The 26,807-nt window shown below is 36.2% G+C and overlaps 1 protein-coding gene across 1 annotated transcript in view; it reads left to right on the top strand.

Annotated features, from left to right (window-relative positions):
- The window catches only part of LOC134478905 (uncharacterized), a 91,496-nt gene extending 65,292 nt beyond the window's left edge, over nt 1-26,204 (top strand). The window contains 12 exon segments of the mRNA XM_063282809.1: nt 1,391-1,649; nt 2,587-2,726; nt 3,962-4,120; nt 4,978-5,087; nt 7,014-7,200; nt 11,426-11,663; nt 17,606-17,745; nt 18,930-19,088; nt 20,771-20,880; nt 21,974-22,160; nt 23,635-23,869; nt 25,945-26,204. Coding sequence (XP_063138879.1) covers nt 1,391-1,649; nt 2,587-2,726; nt 3,962-4,120; nt 4,978-5,087; nt 7,014-7,200; nt 11,426-11,663; nt 17,606-17,745; nt 18,930-19,088; nt 20,771-20,880; nt 21,974-22,160; nt 23,635-23,832 — 1,887 coding nt within the window. The 3' untranslated portion in view covers nt 23,833-23,869; nt 25,945-26,204.
- Nucleotides 26,205-26,807: the final 603 nt, after the last annotated feature.

Raw genomic sequence — 26,807 nt, forward strand, 5'->3', positions numbered from 1 at the left:
TAGCTTTGGTAAGCCTTTACAATAAAAAAGGGAAAACACTATTATCCTGAGCATCTGGGTTATTTTGTTGTGGTGGTTGATTGTTTTGATTTTGGTATTGTTTCATTTTGTAAAGTAAGTACTGCTTTGAGGGGAGTTCTTCTGCAGGGAAGGAATCATTGGTGAATTTTACCTAAAACACAAATGGGTATTTGAGCTCAGTGACTCAGTCTTTAGTGGTCATTTAGAATATCCTACAATCACCCAGTGAAATAAAATGCTGTGAAATGATACAAAAAGTAACAGTTCTGGATATTGGGTCAGCAAAACAGACTTAATTCTGATAGAATCAGTGTAGAATGTGTGACATTCTACTAGCGTTCAAGGTGGTTTCCCCAACAAAACAGAGACAATTCAATTTGGATTGCTTTAATCAGATATGGTCATTATGACTCCTGATTAATGTGATTAAATATACCCTTGGGCTCTGGATGCTGGTTATGATTGGTTTAGAGAAGTGATTACTGTTCTCTGTTAGCCACCTTCCCAATACTATAATGAAATATCAAAATGTATATAATATAGTGATCGAATGGTTATATTGATTCCTAAGCATTTGAGTTTCTGATTCATTATTAATTAACCAATTGTCCTTGGACCTCTAAGGATCATGTTATACAGAGCCCAACTAAGAAACAATAATATTCCTCATATTGTGTAGAATCAAAGATCAGGAGTAAAACTTAGGGTCCCTAAGTACCTGCAATTGAAGATCCATAATTATCCCATTTCCTCCAAGAAGAACTTATTTGAAATACCTCCCAATATAATGAACCATAAGATCAAGAAGTTACCATTACTTCTCCACTAAGTCATCGCTGTTTCAAGATTAAGTAATTAAGGATATATGAAGAAACGACACTGAGAGTGAGATATTGATGCAGCTGTTACCATTGCGCTGTACTGAGACATGGGAATGTAACTGCTCAGACGGGTTTGACTGTCTCTGGCTTTTTAGGCAGCCCATGGGAACTTTCAGTAAGATGGGGCCCGCATTTCCCTCCATAGTTCTGCCTTTCTAGGAGCATTCTTACAATCATGCTCACACGTGGATGTATCAAATGGAACCAAAGCTATTTCAGTGGACAGTATGCATCACATACTGGCCATCACAATATAGAACCTGGAAATCATCCTCTTATATAACATTGCACTGTGATGACCACACTTGTATATTTGATCTCACAATCTTTTAAATTTATGACAAAGCCAGCCCCTATACTTTCTAACAGCTAACTTTATCTCAGAATTTTGGACTGCACATTTTTTTCCTCCAAGATTAATAGGGAAAATGTGATTTGCAGCCAGGAAACTAACAGAGACACTCTTTATTCGCCCTCTTTTAACACAGATTTCTCTGGTAACATTTATGATCGAAAACTGTCCAAAAATTTTTGGAGAGGATGTGGTTGCAGTGCCGTATGAAACTTCCCTATCTCATCCTCCCGGAGCCAAGTCCTCATGTTCCCTGAACACTGCAGCAAATATCAGAAACGTGAAGAAAACCGAACGTGGACTGAGCAGCTGCCCCGCTGAGAGGACCTGCACTCCTGGGGACTATGCACGGCCAGGAAGTCCAGCTGCCCCTCTTCCCTGTGAAGGCCTTCTAGGTGTGTACACTTGTTCTACTACCATAACTTACAGTTAGAATCATTGAGCACTGAAAATGTGATTTGTAACAAACAGCAACGTAGGATTTGCTGGAGCATGGGAAGGAAATATCACCTATGCATTCTAGGAATTATCCTACTTTAGAATTTGCCTCCTAATTTAAGTATGTCTTTCCACTGGCCCTTAGTTTATGTTAGAGGTTTATCCCTGAAATGAGATTAAGTAATTAAGGATATGTAAAGAAATGATACTTGCAGTGATATATTGAGTCTTAACATAGATTCCTAAAGAAAATAGAAACTCAACAGCAAATTGGGTTTTCTCTATGGAACAGCTCTGGCTGTCATGGAAGATGCTTTGTGTACCAGAATGACCTCAAATTTACAGAGATCCTCTTGGCTCTGCTTCCTGAGGTCGGGGAATATAGGCATGTGCCACTATGCTAGTCTCTTATGAAAATCTGAAAATACAGCGTAATATACTCTTATGGTTGACATAGACACTATGATCTGAGATTTGAGTTCACAGATCAGTGGAGAAAGCCAAGGGTTGTAACACAACTGTACTTAGGCAAATTGTGTTGGGAAGTACAGATACTGGTATTAAGTTACAGTTGTCAATGGCAGTCAGAGAGTTACACAAATGATGAAAATATAGATTGGTACTATATGACTGTTTGATTCTAATATTTGTTTGCATAGCTTTCAAGGCAAACACAAGAAATTGATGTTTATCCCATAAGTATGGGACATATACAACTACATATCCAGTGCCTAACAAGCAAGATCATTATAAATGTTTTAATATTAATTAGTTATTTTCTCTGTGTTTGTGGTATCGCATAAGGCATGCAGGCAATACAATGAAAAGGGTATGCCAGGACTACATGAGGGCTTAATCATTTCAGTTAAAACAATGAAATCCCTTCTTTCTTAGGTTCAGAGAAAAATGGAGGCAATGTATATACCAACCAAGCAGCACCTTTTCTTATTCTACCACAAGCAACAAAGAAATGTTTGTTTGGCAAATCTCTTGAGAGTATTTTTGAAGGCAAAAAGCTGCCTACTCCAATATTTGTGAGTATCATTTTGCCCAGCACCTTTGTTCTCAGTAAGTTATTCAAACAAACTGATGAATGTTTAGATAGCTTATCCTTGAGGGTAAGATCATTTTCAAATAAAATAAATTCCCCTAACTTTGAATCATGTAATGGAAAGAAATTTAAAAAAAGAAAAGAAATAGTATTTCCATGTTTTCCAGTGATTGCAACCAAGATCCAACCCCACGAGCTTGTGGAAAGAAATGGGCCTATGAAAGTGCCCCACTGACTACCCACCTGTAAAGTCTTCCAGCGATTTTATGACTGCATGTTACTCTAGGTCATTCCCTTAATATCATTGCTATGAGATTACTCAGTCTTTTATAATTAAAATTATCTCTAGACTTTTACTTTGCATTATCAATGGATTAGTTTTTGCTATATATTAGCATTTTTTATCCTAGTAGAGTATATTTAAATGCCTCCTAACATGCCTTAATCTATTTTAAACTAGTTACTAAACTTCTTTGGAAATAAATATTTACTGTCCATCATCTATTATAGCACTATAGCTATGCTAGAAATTTATGCTGTGTGTGAACAAATCTATTGTGTCAGATACATGAGCATTCCTGCCCAATTGTTTGGTAATTTAAAGCAGAATATTCTGAATACCATGCTTTTTATCATGTAATCTATTGAAAACATGGGGTAAATTTATGTATGGTAGTCATTTTACAGAGTAAATTATGGAATAAATAATGACATATGCTTTAGTTCTTAAATGTGACAGCATCTTTAGACATAGATAAAAATAAGAGGTCACAGAAAAAGAAAATACAAATTGTAGATGTATATTGAAAAATCTTTCTTAAAAACACAAAGGTACAATTCATAATAGAGGCCAGGACAGAAAGGAAATGAAGGTGATTTGTTCTCTGAAAGGGAAATATTCCAAGAGTTACTTAGAATGGTATGCTTGAGAAAGATATACATAGAAGGAAACAAAAAGTATTGGAGGAACATTCACCAAAATGCTTTGGGGAACAGAAGTCCAAACAAAACCGTAATATTTCATCTTGTGGAAAAAATGGATTAGGGAAGAAAATGTATACATTAGCTCAAACAAAAAAACTTCAATGACTTGTTCATTGCTCTCATTTATAGCTCTGCATCCAAAACTGTCTTTGCTCAGGTTTACAATAAATGACATATCTGTTCTTCAGAAGTGTGGACCTCTAATAATAACAAGCTTATCCTTATCCCACACAGGATATGTTTTCCATAATTGCAGAGAAAGGACAAGATTCTGATCATATATTTAATACGGTATCTGAAATTTCACACTGGTCCCTGAGGGACAGGATTGAAAATGAAGAACACATAACCTGGCATGAAGAAGACGTGCTAGTTATAGCGTCTGTATTAAAGGTAAGGAAGGTTTTTATATCACCAACATTAAGCATCCCTTTAGAGATGCATATGTGCTTTCTGTCCTTGAGATTACGAGATGACTGTTTCCATAAATCTATGGACACATGACACATGACCTCTGTCGCTTTTGCTAAGGAGTTCCTATGTCCTTCAGGGCATGGAATCCTTCCCCCATTTCTTCCATGGAAGTCATTGATTGATCCATAAGATCCAATGACTGGCTATGGCTCCTCATATCTTATTTCAGTCAGATGCTGGGTGGAGCCTTTCAGAGAGCACTTTTGCTAGTTCCCTGTTTGGATGTTCCACATAGGAGCTGGCTTTTTTCAAGGCAGAGGTCTTTGGGCTTGGAAGTAGAGTATCGAACTCTGGTTGCAAGTAGTGGTGTGGACTAGAAGCCAGGAGAGGCAATTTGAAAGGACAGTAATTTTGTTTCATTGCTATAACAACTAGGACTCTGCTTCTTTGATTCTAGTTGTAGGTAAGAAAACACAAGATTGTGCATATAGGTTCCACTTTGAGCTAAGATTCTGGGGAGATGACAATTTGGGAAACTTTTACGGAAGTATGCCCTCAACCAATGATTCTCAGCCTTTCTAATCCAGAAACACTAATATATTTCCTCATGGTTTTGTGACTCTTAACCATTATTTCATAATGCTTCATTCATAATTAAAGTTTTGCTAATGATGCGAATTGTAAAGAAAATGGAGAGACTATCTTCTATAGAAGATACATGATATGTGGCCCCCAAATGATTATGACACCCAAGTTGAAAATCACTGGTCAAAACTGCTAATTTTAAACAAAATTACATCGAACATTACTTTTTTGCTTTATTTTCATTAAAAAAGGACTTCATTAGTAACATTAAAGGAAGCTTACTTACTTCTGATTTATATGAAAATTGGCTTACCATCATGGATGAAGGAACTCTGGTTGGACGAATTGCTGCCATCCAAAGGTAATGATAGAGTAAGCTCATGGGGAACTGCACCAATATAGAAGCAGTGTTTTTGTAAGGTACATAGGCTTGTGTTTACAGGATTCTAAGCTGGAATATTCTCCCATGCCAAGAGGTTTCGTTAGCTCAGACATATATTGTCACTTTTTAAACATGTTAATTTCTCAAGCTAGTATGTTGAATCATATCAGTAATCTCACCTGAGAGTCTCCTCCTTTATTACCATCATGGTTAAAAAGTAAGCCTATGTAAGAAATTGTATGCAGGTCAGCCTAGAGTATTGGTTTACTTCCTGTGTGAGACAAATTAAAAGAAGTATGTGTTTATAATACCTGTATGTCATGTGACCCATACATACACAGCCACCCAATTAGACAAGATGGATGAAGCATAGAAGTGCAGGCCAACAGGAATCCGATATAGATCTCTCCTGAGAGATACAGCCAGAATACAGCAAATACATAGGTGAATGCCAGCAGCAAACCAATGAACTGAGAACAGGACCCCGTTGAAGGAATCAGAGAAAGAACTGGAAGAGCTTGAAGGGGCACGAGACCCCTTATGAACAAAAATGCCAACCAACTAGAGCTTCCAGGGACTAAGCCACTACCCAAAGACTGTACATTGAATGACCCTGGGCTCTGACCTCATAGGTAGCAATGAGTAGCCTAGTAAGAGCACCATTGAAAGGGGAAGCCTTGGACCTGCTAAGGCTGAACCCCCAGTGAACGTGACTGTTGGGGGGAGGGTTGTAATGGGAGGAGAATGGGTAGGGGGACACCCATAAAGAAGGGGAAGGGGAGGGATTAGGGGGATGTTGGCCGGGAAACCGGGAAAGGGAATAACACTCGAAATGTAAATAAGAAATGCTCAAGTTAATAAAAAAAAAAAAAGAAGGGGATGGGGAGGGGTTAGGGGCATGTTGGCCTGGAAACCAGGAAAGGGAATAACAATCCAAATGTAAATAAGAAATACTCAAGTTAATAAAGAAAAAAATACCTGTGGATTCTTTGCATCCTAAAATTACTACCATGTTTTTGTTATTATTTCACATTTTAAATATGTCATTGATTGGAACATGAACCTATTACTGAATTCTTCTTCCTCAACAATAGCTAACTAGTGAAGTCTGAGTCACATATAATTTTGACTTCTCTGAAACATTTTCCTGTGTGATAATTCATAGAAAGGAGCCCTGCACCTTTGCCTTGCCTGTAGCAGAAGCTTTTGTAACTACATCGTGTAGGGCACTAGTGTGCTTCCTTCTACGTATGTTTGAGAGTGTCTAAAGGCTGTTACATGGATTCACAATACATTAGAAATGAAATGTGTCTCCCCTCCATGGTGGTTGGATAGATGGGTTGCTGTTTAGTAACACTAGATGTTTTCATAGACAGAACACACATGGTGAGCAACAACCTTCATTCATTCTCATAGCAGGGCATTCTGTAGATTCACTAGTGTGATTTTTGTTCCTTATGTTCAACAAGTCTCACAAGAGTGTTATATGGATTCATAATACATTAGATATTAAATATGTCCCCGTTGTGCCCGGAAAGATGGGTCGCTATAAGTACACTAGATATTTTCAAACACACAACATATATGGTTTGCAACAATCTTCATTCATTCTGGATCCAGTGATCGAGGCACCTTCCTCTGGTTTCTGTAGGGTAGCACTCATACATCTAGTCCACAGAAATTCATAAAGAATTTTAAAAATATTTCCCATGGTTCTCTACAGAAAATTGAGTTGCAGAAAATATTTTATATAATACACTACCTCTAAATTCTTACTTGTTTAGAATTCTGATTGTTAGGAGTTGGTCTAGAAAACATTTATCCTGTTCTGACTTTGTAGTTAGATTTGTAACTTACATTACTTTTAAGATGATCGAGCATAAATTTCTCCTTTTCTTGGTTTAGACTTACACGACAGATCCCTGAACCCAACTTCCTTCTACTACAATATGTCATTTGTGTATTAGTTATGATAAAAGACTCTTCGATGAATAATTTGGAGTCTTACACGTTATCTCACCGCATAGCTCCGTCTGTGCTATGTGGTCAGGCTTCAAGTGACGCACTCTATGGGAATTCTGCCTCAAGAAAGGTAAGGGGATCTGACTTTTGCCTTTGGGAACAAAATTAGAATTATAATCCTGTAATTGGGAATACGTTAGAGAGATCATTTCTCTAACAGGAACCGCTAGGATTGCATTCTTCTGGAGTGGAGTGGAGTGGAATATGTATTGATCTCTTTGAGGAAGATTTAGGAAGGAAGACTGTTAATGTAGTTTAAAGAAAATGAATAATTTCTCTTTTTCTTTTGTCTGTTCCTTCTTTCCTTTTAGATATTGATTTTAGATATTGATGTTTTAGCCAACTGCAATCTGCACGTATAATAGTAGTCCAAGAAGTAGACATTGAAGTTTACAAAAAATCTTGATTACATAGGTTTTGTTTGCTTTTTTTCCATTGTAGCCCTAAGTTGATAGTTGTGTTTCATTGTGGAGAGATGATTATATTATTAAATATTCACAACATTACATCGTTAAATATATGTGGGTGTGTGTGTACGTATCCATGTAATTGTACTTGCACATGTACATGTATTTATATATGTATATGTGTATGTGTATGTTTATGTGTGTAGGTGTATGTGTATGTTTATGTGTGTGTATGTGTATGTGTATGCGTATATACATGTATAGGATATACATATGTAATGATGAATAATTCCTGTATGATATTTTGTTTATTTTCCATTACTTTAGCACTAGACTATTTCAAGTAAATTTTTATGTTCCTCGGGTTTACTACTATAGCTGTTAATTTTCTCATAAACACATATACATTAATATTTTTCACTAATTTATTTACTCTCTTTCCTGATTGCAGTCTCTTCCTCAAAGTCCCATCTTCACAACATGTTTTTTCTCTCCATTCTTTTTTACCTCAGTAGTGAAGACCCTCCATGGACACTCCCCTACATCAATTCACACCAGGAATAACTGCATCTCCTCTCACTGAAATTCATACAAATCAGCCCAGGATTCAGAGAAAGGACTGAAAGAGCTTGAAGGGACTTGAGACCCCAAATGAACAACAATGCAAACAAACCAAAGTTTCTAGGGACTAAGCCACTATCCAAAGTCTATACATGGACTGACCCTGGACTCTGACCTCATAGGTAGCAATGAATAGCCTAGAAAGAGCACCAGTGGAAGGGGAAGCCCTGGGTCCTGCCAAGATTGAACCCCCAGTGAATGGGATTGTTATGGGGAGGGCAGTAATGTTGGGAGGATGGGAAGGGGAATACCCATACAGATGGGGAGGGGGAGCAATTAGAGATAAGTTAGCCAGGAGACCAGGAAAGGGAATAACAATCAAAATGTAAATAAGAAATACCCAAGTTAATAAAGATGGAGAAAAAATAAAAGGAAACAATCGAGTAGTAGATTATAGAGTCAAAGCCAGCCCATACACCTATTGTTAGGAGACCTGCCTGAAGATCAAGCTGCCCATCTGCTACATATATGTAGGAGGCCTAGATCCTGAGCTGGAGCATATGAAGGGGAGACCTGGCAGATTCAAAGCTGGAGGATCACTATGATTAAAGGCTATACCAAAGTACAAGGATAGAGAAGGAGGTGCATCTTTGGGAGGCTCTAGTATTCATCGTGTAGCAAAATCAGACCAAAGAGTTATTTTGATGTACATTTGCAAGCAAATATGTTTGGACAAAAGTGTATAATGTGTGACCCAGTATGGCACAGAACATCTCACACAGTCCATTTTTAAAACTGTTCTAAATTTTAGTTTGACTTTTTTATTTTTAATTTAAATTTAAAATTTTATTTAATTTATTTTTTGAAATTTTGGGAGAGGAGATTTTTTCCAAGAGATACATAGAAGGATTGATAAATGAAATAAGAGTTACTTGGTAGCATGATTATAAATTTACAGAGAATCAATATAGGACATATAATTTGAAAAGGATAAAAGGCAAAGAAAATGTAAAAAATGACAGAAAGCAGGGTACACTTTATTTTATTTTATTTCTTTTCACTTCAAGGGTCTATTTTCACATTTCTATGTACAGAGAGCCAGTTAAACCAGCACCATTTATTGAAGATGCTATCTTTTTTCTTTGTATTTTTGAAATTTTCCTCATGTTCTAATTAGAAATATTTCTTTATTTACATTTCAAATGTTACTTCCTTCCCCATTTCCTGTCCATAAACCCCCTTCCCTTACAGCTCCCCGTCCAGGTATTCCCCCTCCATCCACCTACATTATAGCGCCCCACCCCAACATTACAGGGCAGTAGAGGAACCAACCTTGGCAAAACGAAGGGCTTCCCCTTCCACTGGTCCCCCAACAAGGCTATTCTCTGCTACATAGGCAGTTAGAGCCCTGTGTGAGTCCATTTATAAGGTTTGGGTAGTGGTTCAGTCCCTATATTTTAACTAGTAGCTTCCAGGTATTAGGTACACAAGAGGGAAGATATTGTGATGTTAATCATGATGGAGGAGGATAGCCCAAGGGACAGCTTGAATAGGATTTTGGGCCAGGACTCACCTAGACTTGGACTAGAAACATACCATTTTTAGTTGATTTCTAATTACCAAGGTACTGGGAACCTAAAATCCAAGACTACATCAAACTGCATATTCAGTCGAAATGAAGCAACAAATATATTTTTTCACTCTTAATAGCTATTAATTATTCTTCCTTTATGGAAATTCTTTCCAGTATATTCTTTGGCTTGGTTAAGTATGTAAAACAAAGAGACAAAACTATTTGTACAATCTGCATATAAAATAAGACAATTTTCTGACTGTGATTTTTTAAAGAAACGTTTCTTTCCTATCGTGTTCAGCACTACTCAAACACAAACTTATGTTCATCCTGGATAGAAAGAAACATATGGTATGAGCAGAGTTGACTTATTCTAAGCCATCATCTCAGAAGAAAAGAAACTTATCCATGTTGTTCAATTTAGGAAGTGTCATAATTTACTACTGTGACAAAACACTGATGAAAAGCAACTTATGCAAGACAGGTTAAACTCCATGGTATACTTACAGTTACCAGTTAAATACTGAGAAATGTCAGGGACCAAAATGGAGCAAGGAGGCAAGAACTGAAGCAGAAGCCTAGTAGGAGTTCTGTCGCCTTCCTTGTATCTCATATCTTGTTTTTCTGGCTAATAACTCAAGGGTGGCACCATCCTGGAGATCTGGGCCCTACAAATTCCAACGTTAATCAGGACAATATACCTTAGACTTCCTTATACAATAGGTCAATCTGATGGGGGAATTTTCTAGTTAAGACTCCCTCTTCTTATCCACATCTCCTCTCAGTCACCTTTCTTTGTCTTTAATAAAACACCAGGAGCTCAATCACCAACCAAAGAATTCACATAGGGGAACCATGTCTCCAGTTTGATATGTAGCAGGGGAGTGCCTTACTGGGCATCACTGGGAGGGGAGCCTCATAGTCCTGTGGTGTCTTGATGACCCAGGGTAGGGGAAAGTTAGGGGTTGAGGCAGGAATGGGTGGACACTTGAGGTAGCACTCAGAGGAGCAGGTGCTGGAGATAGAGACTGCAGAGGGGAAACTGTGAGGGGAGATAACATTTGAAATGTAAATTAATAAAATGACAAATAAAAATGTAACAGCATGACAAAGGCAAATTATTGGAGTAATTGTTTACTTGGCACTTAAAGATGTAGAGGGAGGACAGTCCCTCAGTGTCATGATGGAGCAGCATGGCAGCAGAAATGAAAGACAAGGGAACAGGAAGTTGAGACCTGATGGCTCTTATCATGGGAAATAAACATGAAACAGAGAATATACATTGAAAATGGGCACCAGCTTTTGTAACTACAAATTCTAAACAATGGCATCCTTCCACCAGGAAGACCAAGGCACCAGGAAGGTGTCAAAAAGAGGGTATTGTAATGCATAGAACTAGAGGGGCATCCCATTCAAAACATCTCAATAAAACTACCTAATCCCCACCCACACACACACACACAAATAACAAACAGTCCTTAATTTGATTCACTCACAGTTTTTGACAGCATTTCAGGTCTTAAAAGTTGCTTCGATTTAGTAGTTCTTCTATAATTTGAAATATGTATGACATTTTAACAAATTTTAGTAAAATGCAAAGAAATAAGTGTCTTCATTTCAGAGACTTCATTTCATGGGTTCCTATCTGTTTGTGGCAAGTGTAATTTTCCTCATAGTTTTGGATTTCATTTTTAAATTTCAATTTTGTAATCTATGTAAAAAGACAATCTTGTTTCTGTCTTTTTGTGTTACAGATATCTGTTATCAAAATCATGATAGACCACTATCTTGAAATATTTGGAAATGATAATCTATTTTCAAAACATATTAACAGAAAGTCTGATGATTTAAAGATGTATAAAGATTTAATCCTCTCTGAGGGCAAATCTCCTATTATGAAAAATGTCACAGCTGGACACAATGGGAAAACCTGCAGTAATGATGAAAAAGTAAATATTTCAAATGCTGCTCTACAGAAAGGAAGTTCTACAGGTAAGAGATTTATTAAGTCATCAAAAGAATGGGTTTCATAATGATTATAGAGTATGGGCAAACATTGTTGAGCATACTTTATTTAAATTAGAATTAAATAGGTTCATCTATACATATATATGAATATATATATGTGTGTGTGTGTGTATGCACATATATTTACATGTATCTGGATACATACAAGTATGAATGACACATCTTTATTGAGAGAATCCTACAATTTTGTCTGCTATATTCCCCCATCTTCCCATTGTCCTTAAGTTATAGATATCTTGTATATGATATCATTACTTTTGATAGGATACTTTCGAAACAATGATTTGATTTAAAATCCTTTAAGCGTTCTGCAAGATTAAGCCCTGTGCCCATGTCAACAGGCTTTGTTATCCTAATGCAAAAATACTTATATTTGTTTAATTTCCAAAGAGAAACATCTTGCCAAAAGCTTGGCGTTTGTATAAATATTAAATTGCACAGGATCCACTACAAAACCTATGTGATGTATGATTACGAGGCTAGAACACACCTGATTAACAGGTAATACCATGCAAATTGTAATTCATTGTTAACTCAAGTAGTTCTTTCTATAGAGTTAAGAAAGTATATCAAAATATTACTCTTATCTTAAGTGAGGTGAATCTATCATCTGAGAATGTTTGTGTAGCAATGTCATATTTTTTTTCATTAAGTAGGACAACACAGAACAACAAAAATGTATAAATGGTAGAGGATGACTTAAAAAAGTTAAGGTTATTCTATTTGAATGTTCCATTTTACCTCCCAATTAATCAGAACAGAAGAAATGTTATAAGAGCCTACTTCAGTTTTATATTTCACCATATTAGTCACAAATAATTTTCACTAATTATACATATTTTATGCTGTATATTACACAGCATTTGCTGTTATAACAAAGGTTATTAGATTGTATTAATAATTGCATTTTCCCGACTCTGCCTCTACAGCACAGTTATAGTCTAATTGTCACACTTCAGTCACCAAGAACTGCCAGAAGCTAATGACATTTAATAATCCCTCCAAGTTTTTCCTACAACCCCGTGCTATAGAAAGTTCTAAATAAAATTCCATTAACAATCAAAATTAATCATCACATATGATGAAATTAGAAGTTGATCATGGTTTTTACAATATACAAAAGGACCTGAAAAGGTAGTCCAGTGTCTACAGTAATTGAGATATGGTCTTTGTGTCATGAATTTGGGTCGTCAAAATTTACATTGAAAAACAAAACAAAAGTGGTTATTGTAGCACAAGCATCTTTAGACAAAAAGCTTCTTCCTGAAAGCAGATGGCTGTTGGACACAGTAATTAACTGATTGGACAGATATTCCTGTCATGTTGTACATTAATGATCAAGAGAGACCCTTTGTCAATGCTCCCCTCCAAAGACCAAAAATGGAGAATCATCTCAAAAGTAAATAAGCCCTAAACTCTAAATATATCAACAGTGATGATTTCTGCATGTATTTTATATACTCACAAACACATAGGAACACACACACAAACACACAAACACAAACACACACACCAACACACACACAAAACTACATGTATTGCATACACGCAGAAATGCACAGAAACATCCAGCATATTTGTTGTATCTCTCTTCCTAACATGAGACCTCAACATAAAATATTTTTTATTCGTGGTTTGTCTATCACAAAAGGGTCTTTAATACAAACTTGATATGTGAAAATCTTAAAGAAAATCTTCAGTAAAGTAATTGAAAATTTCCATATTTACTCTTTCTTGGTCCTTCCTGAACTCCCATAAATATAAGTTCAAACATTTTTATCTTATTGCTATTATTATTTTAAATTTTTATTGAAAATTGGATTATAGCACAGTAGCCTGACTTTGCTCCCTCAAGTCCATCATAGTCACTGCACTTTCAATATTATTTTATATATATTTGCATCTTTAAAGATATGAATAAAACTTGAGTCCATTTTGTTCTGTTTTGTGAATATGGATTCCATGTTATACAATGTGTATTAGACAATACATATAAAGGCCATTTCTGGAAAATTAATATTCTGTCAGTCATCATTAGCTGCCTATAACTTTTTAAATATCAAAATTTGACCATTGCCTTAATATTCCATTGATATTGTTACTATTGTGATTTTGCACCTATTTTTATGAGGTGCTATGTCAAATCAGGCTTTAAAGAAGGCTGTCTCTTACAGTATTTGTAACCTCCCTTCTACAATGTTCCCTGAGCTCTAAAGCATATATTGGTGGTGGGTTTTCCACAAAGCACTTATCTCTTCATTGTGTCTAGATTTCCATCTTCTGTACAGAGAGGCTTCTTTGATGAGGGATGAAGGCCCCACTTATTTGAGGAGATAAGATTACTATTTAGAAAACTGTAAAGAACGTGGCAGAATTAGTGAATTAATGTGATAAAATTTAACGTTCATAAAGAGACTAGCTACACAAATCTAACTGTATATCTAACACCAGCCATGGTTTCAACTATTTTGAGGGAAAGTTTTCCAATTGTTAAAATATTTAATGTGACTTTCCACCAAATACTGAGGCTTTAGTTAGCAATTATATTTCTGTCGAGGTTGGGGGTTTGAGTGCCAGTTGCCAAATAAATCTTACAGGGATGTCTCAGAAGTCATTCTAGCTTGATGTGTCTTAGAAAACTCTAGATTTAAATCAAAGTTGGAAGGTAAAAGAAACAGTATGCAGTTGGGCATGTTAGGGAAGCAATTGATAGTTGCACCCATCTGTAACCCAGATAAAGTATGAAGTAAACATGTGGCAAGATATCAGAATAGGTGCAATAAGTGACACTAATAGCTCAGTTCAAAATAACTGTTCTTTGATTGGACTTTAATGTATTTTCTTTACTACAAAATTGAACATAGTTCTTGGTCTTTCGTTTGGTTTCTCAGAAAAAAGTATTATTCCTTACTACCTTTTTATAGGTCAACATTGTATACGTTGTTATTTCTCTTTAGGATCATCCCTGCAGGTCCTTTGACTTGTCCAGGTCACACATTTTCACTCATCTACAACAAGATAATTTCATTTTCCTAGTACAATACAAAATATATGAAATATAAATATAAAATTCCTTGATTTTTGATTACTTTAGTTTTCTTTATTCCACACCTGCAGATAGCCTTAATTGATTATATTCTGAAATGTTAAAAGTTGAAGTTTCAAGCAATAAGGAAATGCTTTTCATACTGAGTTAAGTGAAGAACATTCAGCAGTGACAGCCTTCTTTCTCCAAGGACAATGAGCCTATCACCCAGAATTTCCTTACAGTGTGTGCTGCCCCCCCATCTAGTAGCTTATCAACTATTACACAACCAGTGGTTTGTTGTGCTCATCTTTGAGCAAACTCAATGTCCTCTGTTTCATACATTTGGAAACAAGCAGATAAATACTACAATCGAGGGAGGCCAAGGGGACACACAGAAGAAATGAAGAAATCAAAGTATCTCTTTTGAAGATTATATGTTAGTAAACATAAGATAGTAATATTCCATAAGAATACCCAAATACCTTGTAAACTCTTTCAACCAGTAGTTACACTGGAAATTAACACACAAGGTGAGTTTCCTTCTTTATAAAAATCACAAATTTTCTGACACCTAAATCAATGAAACACCATCTCCCACAGTAAATTTACAAAGTATTAAGTTACTTGAGGAAATTCTGAGCAAGGAGATAAAGACTCATATGATTAGAAACACAAAAAACTACAGAACAAAAAATACAACCCAAATCAACAAAAAATCTTATAAATTGAAGAGTTGTCATATAATGGAAAGATTTCCCCATGCTCATGAATCAGTAAGATAAATAAAGTGAAATACCTAGACTATCTTATAAGAGCATTTTGCTTCTATCCTTTTAAAGTCTGATAAAATTTATAAGAGTTTGATGTTAGTAGGAGAAACAATATTACAGAAAGGATTTTTTTATCCACTTTCCTCCCAGTCTTCTGCCATGTTCCCTTGACCTCATGCATAAAATCTCCCCAAATGGCTTCCAAAACATTAACTGAACAAGGACAACACCAATGAACATGTAGAGGTGAATGGGACCCGGAACCTACAGAGCGAAATATAGGCAATTGCACCCTAAAAAGTGTATGCAACTGTATCCAATAGAAGTGTGTTTTTTGAATAAAGGCCAATGATGGAACCAGTTTTCTTTTTTTTTTTTTTCTTTTTTTTTTTTTTTTTTATTAACTTGAGTATTTCTTATATACATTTCGAGTGTTATTCCCTTTCCCGGTTTCCGGGCAAACATCCCCCTCCCCCCTCCCCTTCCTTATGGGTGTTCCCCTCCCAACCCTCCCCCCATTGCCGCCCTCCCCCCATAGACTAGTTCACTGTGGGTTCAGTCTTAGCAGGACCCAGGGCTTCCCCTTCCACTGGTGCTCTTACTAGGATATTCATTGCTACCTATGGGGTCAGAGTCCAGGGTCAGTCCATGTATAGTATTTAGGTAGTGGCTTAGTCCCTGGAAGCTCTGGTTGCTTGGCATTGTTGTACTTTTGGGGTCTCGAGCCCCTTCAAGCTCTTCCAGTTCTTTCTCTGATTCCTTCAATAGGGGACCTATTCTCAGTTCAGTGGTTTGCTGCTGGCATTCGCCTCTATATTTGCTGTATTCTGGCTGTGTCTCTCAGGAGCGATCTACATCCGGCTCCTGTCGGTCTGCACTTCTTTGCTTCATCCATCTTGTCTAATTGGGTGGCTGTATATGTATGGGCCACATGTGGGGCAGGCTCTGAATGGGTGTTCCTTCAGTCTCTGTTTTAATCTTTGCCTCTCCCTTCCCTGCCAAGGGTATTCTTTTTCCTCATTTAAAGAAGGAGTGAAGCATTCACTTTTTGATCATCCGTCTTGAGTTTCGTTTGTTCTAGGGATCTAGAGTAATTCAAGCATTTGGGCTAATAGCCACTTATCAATGAGTGCATACCATGTATGTCTTTCTGTGATTGGGTTAGCTCACTCAGGATGATATTTTCCAGTTCCAACCATTTGCCTACGAATTTCATAAACTCGTTGTTTTTGATAGCTGAGTAATATTCCATTGTGTAGATGTACCACATTTTCTCTATCCATTCCTCTGTTGAAGGGCATCTGGGTTCTTTCCAGCTTCTGGCTATTATAAATAAGGCTGCGATTAACATAGTGGAGCACGTGTCTCTTTTATATGTTGAGGCATCTTTTGGGTATATGCCCAAGAGAGGTATAGCTGGATCATCAGGCAGTTCAATGTCCAATTTTCTGAGGAACCTCCAGACTGATTTCCAGAATGGTTTTACCAGTCTGCAATCCCACCATCAATGGAGGAGTGGAACCAGTTTTCTTATGTGAACTGATAGTCTGTATATTACTGCTGTGAGACAGTGTATGCTTTCCTTTATTCATGGGTCTTTGTTATTTTCTTGTTGCTGTATACTTTTTCCCCTCTTTTGTTGAAGACTACAGTTTTATTTATCATTTCTCTCTTCTTGAGTACATAGACCATAAATTCAGACTGCTGTTTCCCTTTTGTAGACCAAGACTGCTGAAGAGAAGTGGTTTACTGGTGGTTATACTATGTAAAGTTTCTCCTCTTGTGTTGATAGGAATGTCACGTTTACTCAGTAATAAAGCCTAGGATAGTATCTGTATTCTTTGACAACATGTTGAATGTTGAGCCAGGCTCATCTATATTTTAAAATGTCCATTGAAAATTCAGGTGTTAGTCATATGCAGTCAGCTTTATGTGTGACTTGGTCTTTTCCTTTTAGATTATTGTATTTTATTTCTTTATTCCATTAGTCTTTGAATATTCTTTGTCGACTTGATGTTTTCTATGTTTCTAGTACTTTAACAGGTATCTCTTTCTGAATTGAGGGCTATAAATGAAACGGGGTTACAATGATTTCCCTTCTTTCTTAGGTTCAGAGAAACATGAACGCAATGTACATACCATTCCAACTGTGCTGTCTCCAAATCGACTACGATCTACGAAGAAAAGTTTCTTTGGTCAACCTCTTACAAGTATTTTTGAAGGGAATAAGCTGCCTACCCCAATAATTGTGAGTATAATTTTGGGTTTCTACAACGCCTTTGTTCTAAGTAATTTATTCGATCAAACTGAGGAATGTTTAGATAACTTATCAATGAGGGTAGATCATTTTAAAATAGAAATAAGTTCCACTGAAGTTCGAATCACTTAATTGAAAGATATAGAATTCCCATTTTACACTGACTGTATCAAAGGCACAAACATAAAAGCTTGTTGAAGGATATGTGTTTATGGAAGTGTCCTTCAGATTACCCAACTGTAAAGTCATCCAGCCTCTTTATGAGTCCAATTTAATCTGGAGTCTCCCTTAATATCATCGCCTCTGGGATTACTCAATCTTTTTTAAATAAAATATCAATAGACCTTTACATTGTCAAGCAATTACATATACACATTGGTTTTGCTACATATTAACATCCTTTATCCTAGTGGACTATGTATAAATGTCAGCTAACATGGCTCAACCTATTTTAAATGAGATAGTAAACATCTTAAGGAAATAAATATTTATAGTCCAGCATCTACTTTAGCAATATAATTGTGCTTGGAAATTATTCTTCAGGTGAACATATTTATCTTGTCACACAAATGAGGATCACTGCCCATTTCTTAAGTATTTTAGAGCAGAATTATCTAGTAACCATATTTTTGGTCATGTAATCAATTGAAAATAGAGAATATATGGAACAAATCTCTACAGGATAGTCATTTTTGCATAGTAAAATTATGGAAGAACGGTAGACATATACTTGGGTTCTTAAATGTGGCAGCACTTGAGACATGTTGAAAAATAAGAAGTCACAGAAAAAGGAAATAAAAGTCTCAGAAATATGGTGAAAAAAATCTTTTGCAAAAATGCAAAAAGTAGGATTCATAATAGGGGCCATGAGAGACAGGAAGTCACATAGTAATTTGAACTCTTAAAGGACAATATCCATATAGTTACTTAGGATGGCATGCTTGAGAAATATATTAATAGGAGGAAACAAACTGTAATAGTGGACCATTCACCAAAATGCTTTGGGGAACAGAGTCTACACCATGATGTTTCAAATTGGGAGACAAGGTAAGGTTCAGTGTCTCAGTTATAACTCTGTATCCAAAACTGCCATAACCGAGGTTCACAATAAATGACTTATTTGGATTCAGATGTGTGTATATCTAATAATACAAACTTATCCTTACCCCACACAGGATATGATGTCTATAATTGCAGAAAAAGGACAAAGTTCTGATCATTTATTCAAAACTATATCTGAAAATTCACAGTGTTCCCTGAGGGACAAGATTGACACAGAAATATGTATTAAGTGGAATGAAGAATGTGTGTTGGTTGTAGCTTCAGTCTTAAAGGTAGGGAAGGGTTTTACATCTCCAACATTAAACATCCCTCTAGAGATGCATACATGTTTTCTGTCCTAGAGTTTACATGGCAATGTCTGTTTCCTGGAACAATGGACACATGACCTCCTGATAAGAGGCATGGAGGATAAAAGCTGACAAACCCATAGAATCTTCACAAAGACAGCGGTGACCAGCTTCTGCTGAGAGTGAACTTCCCCATATATCAAAGGGGGTTTAGTTTGGCGTTACAAATGTCCAAACTGATTTCACCTCTGACAATACCATGTGATGTATTAGCTGAACATGTAATAGTAGTGATAAAAGTGTGTTTTACAAAATACATGCCTTAAGTATTACCAAGACATATCCCTCATAGATAAAAGTTTAAAATGTTAGTCCACCACTGACGTACAAAAGGATAAGACTTTGGATATTGCTCTATGTCCAGCAGATACATGAAATTTTTAAGCTTCTCAATCACAAATAAACGAGCTATTTCAGTTTTGCCAGATATTGACATTCAACTTCCCAGTCAAATAGTCAAGTATTAGCCTAAGCAACACTTAACTTGTCTATGCTCTCAACTTGCCAGTGAGCTGCAGTGACACTAGAGCAAATATCATTCTTTTATTTTTGTTTTAGCCGTGATCTGAGTTCATATTTCAGAACCCTGTGTAGCTATGGCCCAGACACCAAGAGAAAAGTTAATGCTCTGGGATCAACCATGCTTAATAACATTAAGCAAAGGTACCAAATGATTGCTCCTTGGCCCTTGAGATTGCCAAGTGTCTCTGGTTCTCATTGTCAGAAACTTGGGATCACATCCTGGGTAGACAATTAAGATCAGTGACTGAATGTAGCCTTGTGAATTCAAAGCAATTTACAGCTACATGAACACCGGGGATTCTCCCGTTCTTTATCTCTTCTTATGGAGTTCCTGTCTCATTCATGGCATGGCATTGAATCCTTCCCCCATTTCTTCCATACAAGTCCCTCATTAATCCATAAGACTAATTATGGATTAATTATAAGATTATGATTGGCTGTGGCTCCTCCTACCCTATTACAGTCAGATGCTAGATGGAGCCTATCAGAGGGCAGTTATGATGGCAGCTGTCTGGATGTACCACATGGGAGCTGATTTCTGTCAAGGCAGAGAGAGCTTTGGATTGGGAAGTAGAGTGTAGATCTATGATGGCAAGTAGTGCTGTGGACTAGAAGTCAGGAGAGGCAATTTGAAAGGAAAATAGGTTTGTTTCATTGCTATAGCAACTAGGACTCTGCTTCTTTGTTTCAAGTCATAGGTAGGAAAACACAAGATCCTGCATATAGGTTCCACTTTTGAGCCAAGATTGTGGGGAGATGAAAGTTTGGGAAATTTTTCTGGAAGTAGGGTCTCAACCAGTGACTTTCAGCCATACTAATACTACTACAGTAACACCTATCCTCATGAGTTGGTTATTCCTAACCAGTACATGATTTTGTTGCTGTTCCTAATTAAAAATTTGATATAATATTAATTATAAAAAATGGATAGAATTACTGATATGGAAGATATATGACCCCCAAAAGGATTTTGACACACAAGTTGAGAATCACTGGTCTAAGCTGCTAATTTTAAACAAAAAAGTTTTTCAACTACTTTCTCAAATGTACATTAACCATTCCTTTTTTTATTTCCATTAAAAAAGGACTTTATTTCAAATATAGAAGGAAGCCTCCTGACTTCCAGTTTATATGAAAATTGGCTCACCATCCCAGATGAACGAACCCTGGCTGGAAAAATTAGTGCTATTCAAAGGTAATGATACAGTTAAGCATGTGGGGAACTGCACATATATAGAAGCAGTGCTTTTGTAAGATTCATAGGCTTGTGTTTACAGGATTATAAGCTGGAATGATATCCCATGCCAAGAGGTTTACATAGCTCATTCTTGTATTTTCAGTTTTTAAAAATGTGCATTTCTCAAGCTAGAGTGTTGAATCATGTCTGTAACCCCACTTGGGAGTCCTCTCCTTTAATACTCTTATGGTTTAGAAGACAGCCTATGTAACACATTGTGTGCACATCAGCATAGAGTATGGTTTTAGTTCCTGTGTGAGACACATTAAAAGAAGTATGTGTGTATAATACCTGTGGGATACATGCTTCATAGCATTATTGCCATGCTATTGTGAATATTTCACTTGTTAAGTATGTCATTGATTAGAACATGAAGCTATAACTGAGTTCTTCTTTCTCAACTACAACCACCTAGAGAAGTTTAAGTCAGGTACATCACTAACTTCTTTGAATTATTCGCCTGTGCGATGATCCATAGGAAGATTTCCTATTTAAGAGGAGCATTGAGCTCCCATTGCATAGGACCTCTACATCTCTCCCTTGACTGTAAAAGAAGCTTTCATAACTGCATTGTGTAGGGTCCCTAGTGTGTTTTCTGCTCCTTATATTCTAGAGTGTCAGAAGGGTGTTACCTCGATTCATACTACATTACACATTAAATTTGTATCATGGTGGCTGGAAAGATGTTTTGCTGTTAAATATTACTGGATGTTTTCACACGTAGAACACACATAGTCTGCAACAATATTCATTCTCTTAATACCAGGGATCCTGACACATTTCTCTAGCTTCTCTAGGTAGCAGTCTTACTTCTAGTATACAGAAATTCATACATATTTTTAAAAAGTTTCCCATGATTATATTCAGAAAAATCAGCTGTAGAAAATATGTTATGTAATACTCTAGTTATACATTCTTATATCTTTGATTTCTGATTAAACTTGAGTTGGTCTACAAAATGTTTACCTTGTGTTTTTTTTTTGTAGTTCATTTTGTAACTAACATTACTCCAAAGCTGATCCAACATAACATTCTCGTTTTCGTTGTTTAGCCTTCTACAACAGATCCCAGAACCAAACTTTATACTACTGAAATATCTCATTTGTCTATTAGTGATAATAAAAGACTCGCCCATGAATAAGCTAGATACTAAAAGGTTATCGATCCGCCTTGCTCCGCATGTCCTATGGGGTTGGACTTCTAGCAATTCATTATTTGGGAAAGTTGTCTCAAGAAAGGTAAAGGGATCTTATTTTTGCCTATGGAAACAAAATTCTAATTGTGATACAGGAATTTGGAACCCTTGATAAAGATCATAACTGCAAAAGGAAACCTTAGGATTGCATTCTTCTAGAGTGGAGAGGAATATATTTTGATCTATTTCAGGAAGTGTGGGAAGGGAGATTGTTGATATAGAATAAAGTAAGTGAATCATTTCTTTCTTTTGTCTTTCCTTCTTTCTTCTTAGATATTGATTTTAGATATTAATGTTTTACACAGCCATATGCTGCACTTAGAATGGTAGTCCAAGAAATGTTGTGTGTTATCTTGTATGCTTTCCATTATTTTAACACTGCCATATTTCAGGTACACTTTCATGTTCCCCAGATCTACTGTAGCTGTTAATTTTATATAAACCCATACACATTAATATTTTTCACTAATTTCTTTACTCTATAACCTGATTGCAGTCCTTTCATCCAAGGCCCATCTTCACAACCACGTCTTCCATCCATTCTCCTTTAACTCTGTAGTGTAGAACTTCCATGGACACCAACTCACTCTCATACAACAATTCACAACAGGAATAAGTGCATCTATGCCAACTGAAGCCAGACAACGCAATCCAGCTAAAAGAAGCCAATCCAGTGGTAGACAAGAGAGGGACAGCCAATCCCTGCACACTAATTAAGGGAACTACCTGAGATCAAACCGCACATCTGCTACATATACGTAGGGGTGCCTAGATCTTGCTGCTGGACCATATGAAGCAGGGAGTTCCTGCAGATTCAAAGCTGAAAGATCACAACAATTAAAGGCAACAACAAGATACCAGGTTATAGAAGGACAGGCATTTCTGGGGAGTTCCAGTAATGATGGTGTAGCAAAATCCAGAGGACTTGAACCAGACCAAGTGACTTATTTCAATGCACATTTGCAAGTAAACCTGTTTGGCCAAAAGGGTATAATGTGTAACACCTAATGGCAAAACACATCTCACACAGTGCATTTTTACAGATGTTCTCAAATTTTAGTTTGATTTTTTAAATTTTGACTTTAAATTTTAGACTTTATTTGATTGTAATTTTTGAAATTTATGGAGGGAGGTTGATACCAATGGCGATATAAAAGGATTTATAAATGAAATGAGAATTACTTTATACTATTATGAATACTTTACACACCGCTCCTCCATAAAACTCAAGAAACCACTGTCATCAATTTGATTCACTCACAGTATTTAGCACCATGTCAGTTCTGAGATGTTGCTTTGGTGGAGTAGCCTTCTATTCCTTGCAATCTACATGAAACTTTAACAAGTTTTAGTAAAATGCCAAGAACATAGAGCACCCATTTCAGAAACTTCATTTCATGGGTTCCTATCCGTTTGTGGCAACTGTTATTTTTCTCATAATTTTGGATTTCATTTTTAAGTTTCCATTTTGTAAACTCTGTGAAATGACACTCTTGAATTTGTCTTGTGTATTACAGATATCTCTTGTGCAAATTATGATTGACAATTATATTCATATATTTGAAAATGATAATAAATATTGCATCCACATGGACAAAAGGTCTGATGGATTAAAGACATCTGCGGATTTCATTAATTCTTCTGGCAAATCAACTACTATGAATGAAATCATAGGTGGACACAATAGAAAAACCTGTTGCAATGATAAAATTTAAATATTTCATATGTTGCTCTATAGGAATGGTCCTTCAGGTATGAAAAGATTTATTTAGACATCAAGGGAATGGAAGGACAATATCATTCTGTGATTTCATATATTTGTAATTCTCAAAGGATCAAAGAGGTCACAAAATTATATTAGAATATGGGAAATGTTTTAAACAAAAATTTCATTAAATTATGCTTAAATATATGCTATATATATTTATATACTCATATAATTATGTGCATCTATATACATAGAGTTAAGTATAATAAACTATTTACCACCATAAGAAAGCAACAATATTGTCTTTTTCCCCATGTTTCCTAATTCATAGGATATATCATTCATATGAAAATATTATTTTGGATGAGATCATGTAGAAACAATTATTTGATTCATGTATCCATTAAAACATTCTGCATGTGTAAGCCCTGTACCACTGTCAACATGCTTAGCTATCCTACTGTAAAAGTACTAATTTTTTTTAAATTCCTATGAGAGACAATCTTGCCAAATTTTTAGCATTGGTATAAATATTAAATTGAAGAGGATCCACTTAAAAAGATATGTGAAGAATGATAGAGGCTAAAACACTCGTGATCATTAGTTAGTGACACTCAAATTCATATCCATTGATAACTCAAGTAATTCTTTGTATAGATTTAAGAAAACATATTGAAATATTACTCTTTTATTTTAATCGTGCTTCATATTCTTTTTTAATTTATACTATTTTTTAATGATACATTCCAAATCACAATTCAAAATATTCATTACTTAAAGTGCACAAAGGGACGTCTTGCAAACTTTTTTAAAATTTTTATTAGATATATTTCTTTACTTACATTACAAATGTTATTCCCCTTCCCTATTTCCTGTCCATAATCCCCCAAGCCCTCCCCTAACCCTCCCCCATACAGGTATTCCCCCTACACATCCCCCTTTCTGTCAACCCCATATTCCCCTGGATTGGGGTCCAACCTTGGCAGCACCAAGCGCTTCCCTTCCAATGGTGACCCAATAAGGCTCTTCTCTGCTACATATGCAGTTGGAGCCCTGAGTCAGTCCATGTATAGACTTTCGGAGGTTGTTTAGTCCCTGAAAGCATGCTTGGTTGGCAAAGTTGTTTTTATGGTGTTGCAAGCTCTCTCAATTCTTTTATACTCCCTCTAATTCTACCCAAGGGGGTCCTGTTCTCAGTTCAGTGGTTTACTGCAAACATTGACCTCGGTATTAGACATGCTCTGGATATGTCTCTCAGAAGAGATCTGTATCCAGTTCTTTTCTGCATGCATTTTTTTCAGCTGTGACAATATTATCTACTTTTCGTGGATGTATATAAATGGGCCACATGAGAGGCAGGCTCTGAATGACCATTCCTTGAGTTGCTGCTCAAAACTTTGCTTCCATATCCCCTCTTAAGGATATTTTTACCCCTGTTAAGAAGGAGTGGAAGCATACATATATTGGTCATTCTTCTACTTAAGATTCCTGTGGTCAGTGGATTGCATCTTGGGTAATTCAAGCTTTTTGACTAATATCCACTTATCCATGAGAAAATACCTAGTGTGTTTTTCTGTGAGTCATTTACCTCACTTGGTATGATATTTCCTAGTTCATTCCATTTGCTTAGGAATTTCATGAAGTCATAGTTTTTGATAGCTAAGTAGTAGTACTCCATGGTGTAGATGTACCACAGTTTTTGAATCCATTCCACTGTTTCAATGGCATCTGGGTTTTTTCCTTCTCCTGGCTATTATAAATATGGCTGTTATGAACATAGTGGAGCATGTATCTTTGTTGTATGTTGGAAGATCTTTTGGGTATATGCGCAGGAGAGCTATAGCTGGGTCCTCAGGTAGTGGAATGTCCAATTTTTGAGAAACCTCCAGACTGATTTCCAGAGTGGTTGTACCAGTTTGCAATCCCACCAAAAATCGAGGGGCGTTCCTCTTTCTCCACATCCTGTCCAGCATATGCTGTCACCTGAAATTTTTATCTTAGCCATTCTGAGTAGTGTGAGGTGGAATCTCAGTGTTGTTTTGATTTGCATTTATCTGAACTGCATGAATCTATCATCTGAGAATATTTTTCTAACAATGACATTTTTTGTTTCATTTAGCAGGAAAGAACAGAACAACTACCACCTATAAGTGGTAGAGGATGACTGGAAGACATTCTAAGATCATTCTATTTTCATGTTCTTGTCTACCTCCTACTAAATCGTAGCAGAAGATATTATTTCAAGATCCTACTTCTGCTTTTATTTCACCATATTAGTTACAAATAGTTTTCCCTCATTTAAGTTATTTTATGTTGTATATTATACATTGTTTTCTATTATAATAAATGTTATTAAATTGTGTTATTCTTACACTGCAATGTGCCTTGATTATAATTCTCCATAATCTTTCGGATATAGCATTTTTCAGTCTGCAGCCCATTTCTAGTACTAGTTTTCCCACCTCAGTTACCAAAGTATTGCCAGAAGCTAATGACATTAAAAACCCCTCAGCGTTATGACTAGAATCCAGTGTGATACAAAGTTCTAAATAAAATTCTAGTAACAATAAAAATTAATCACCACACTTGATGAAATTAGAGGTGGATCATGGTTTTTAGAATATACAAAATGACCTGAAAAAATACGCGACTTAGCAATTGAGATACAGCCTTTGGGACATGAATTTGGGTCATCAAAACATACTGTAAAAAAACAAACAAAACTGGGTATTGTAGCACCAGCATCTCTAGACCAGAAGCTTCTACAAGGATGGAAATCAGAATTGGAGACAGTAATTAACAAGAAATTTTTGCCCAGATATTCCGGACATGTTTTTCAGTAATGATCAAAAAGACCTGTGATGAAAGAGAAAAAGAGGGAGAGAGGGAGAGGGAGAGGAAGAGGAAGACGGAGAGGGAGAGGGAAACGGAGAAGGAGAGGGAGTGGGAGTGGGAGAGGGATAGGGGAACAGAGAGAGAGAG

This window comes from Rattus norvegicus, chromosome 2 (genome assembly GCF_036323735.1).
Source record: "Rattus norvegicus strain BN/NHsdMcwi chromosome 2, GRCr8, whole genome shotgun sequence".
In the NCBI taxonomy this organism is placed as follows: domain Eukaryota; kingdom Metazoa; phylum Chordata; class Mammalia; order Rodentia; family Muridae; genus Rattus; species Rattus norvegicus.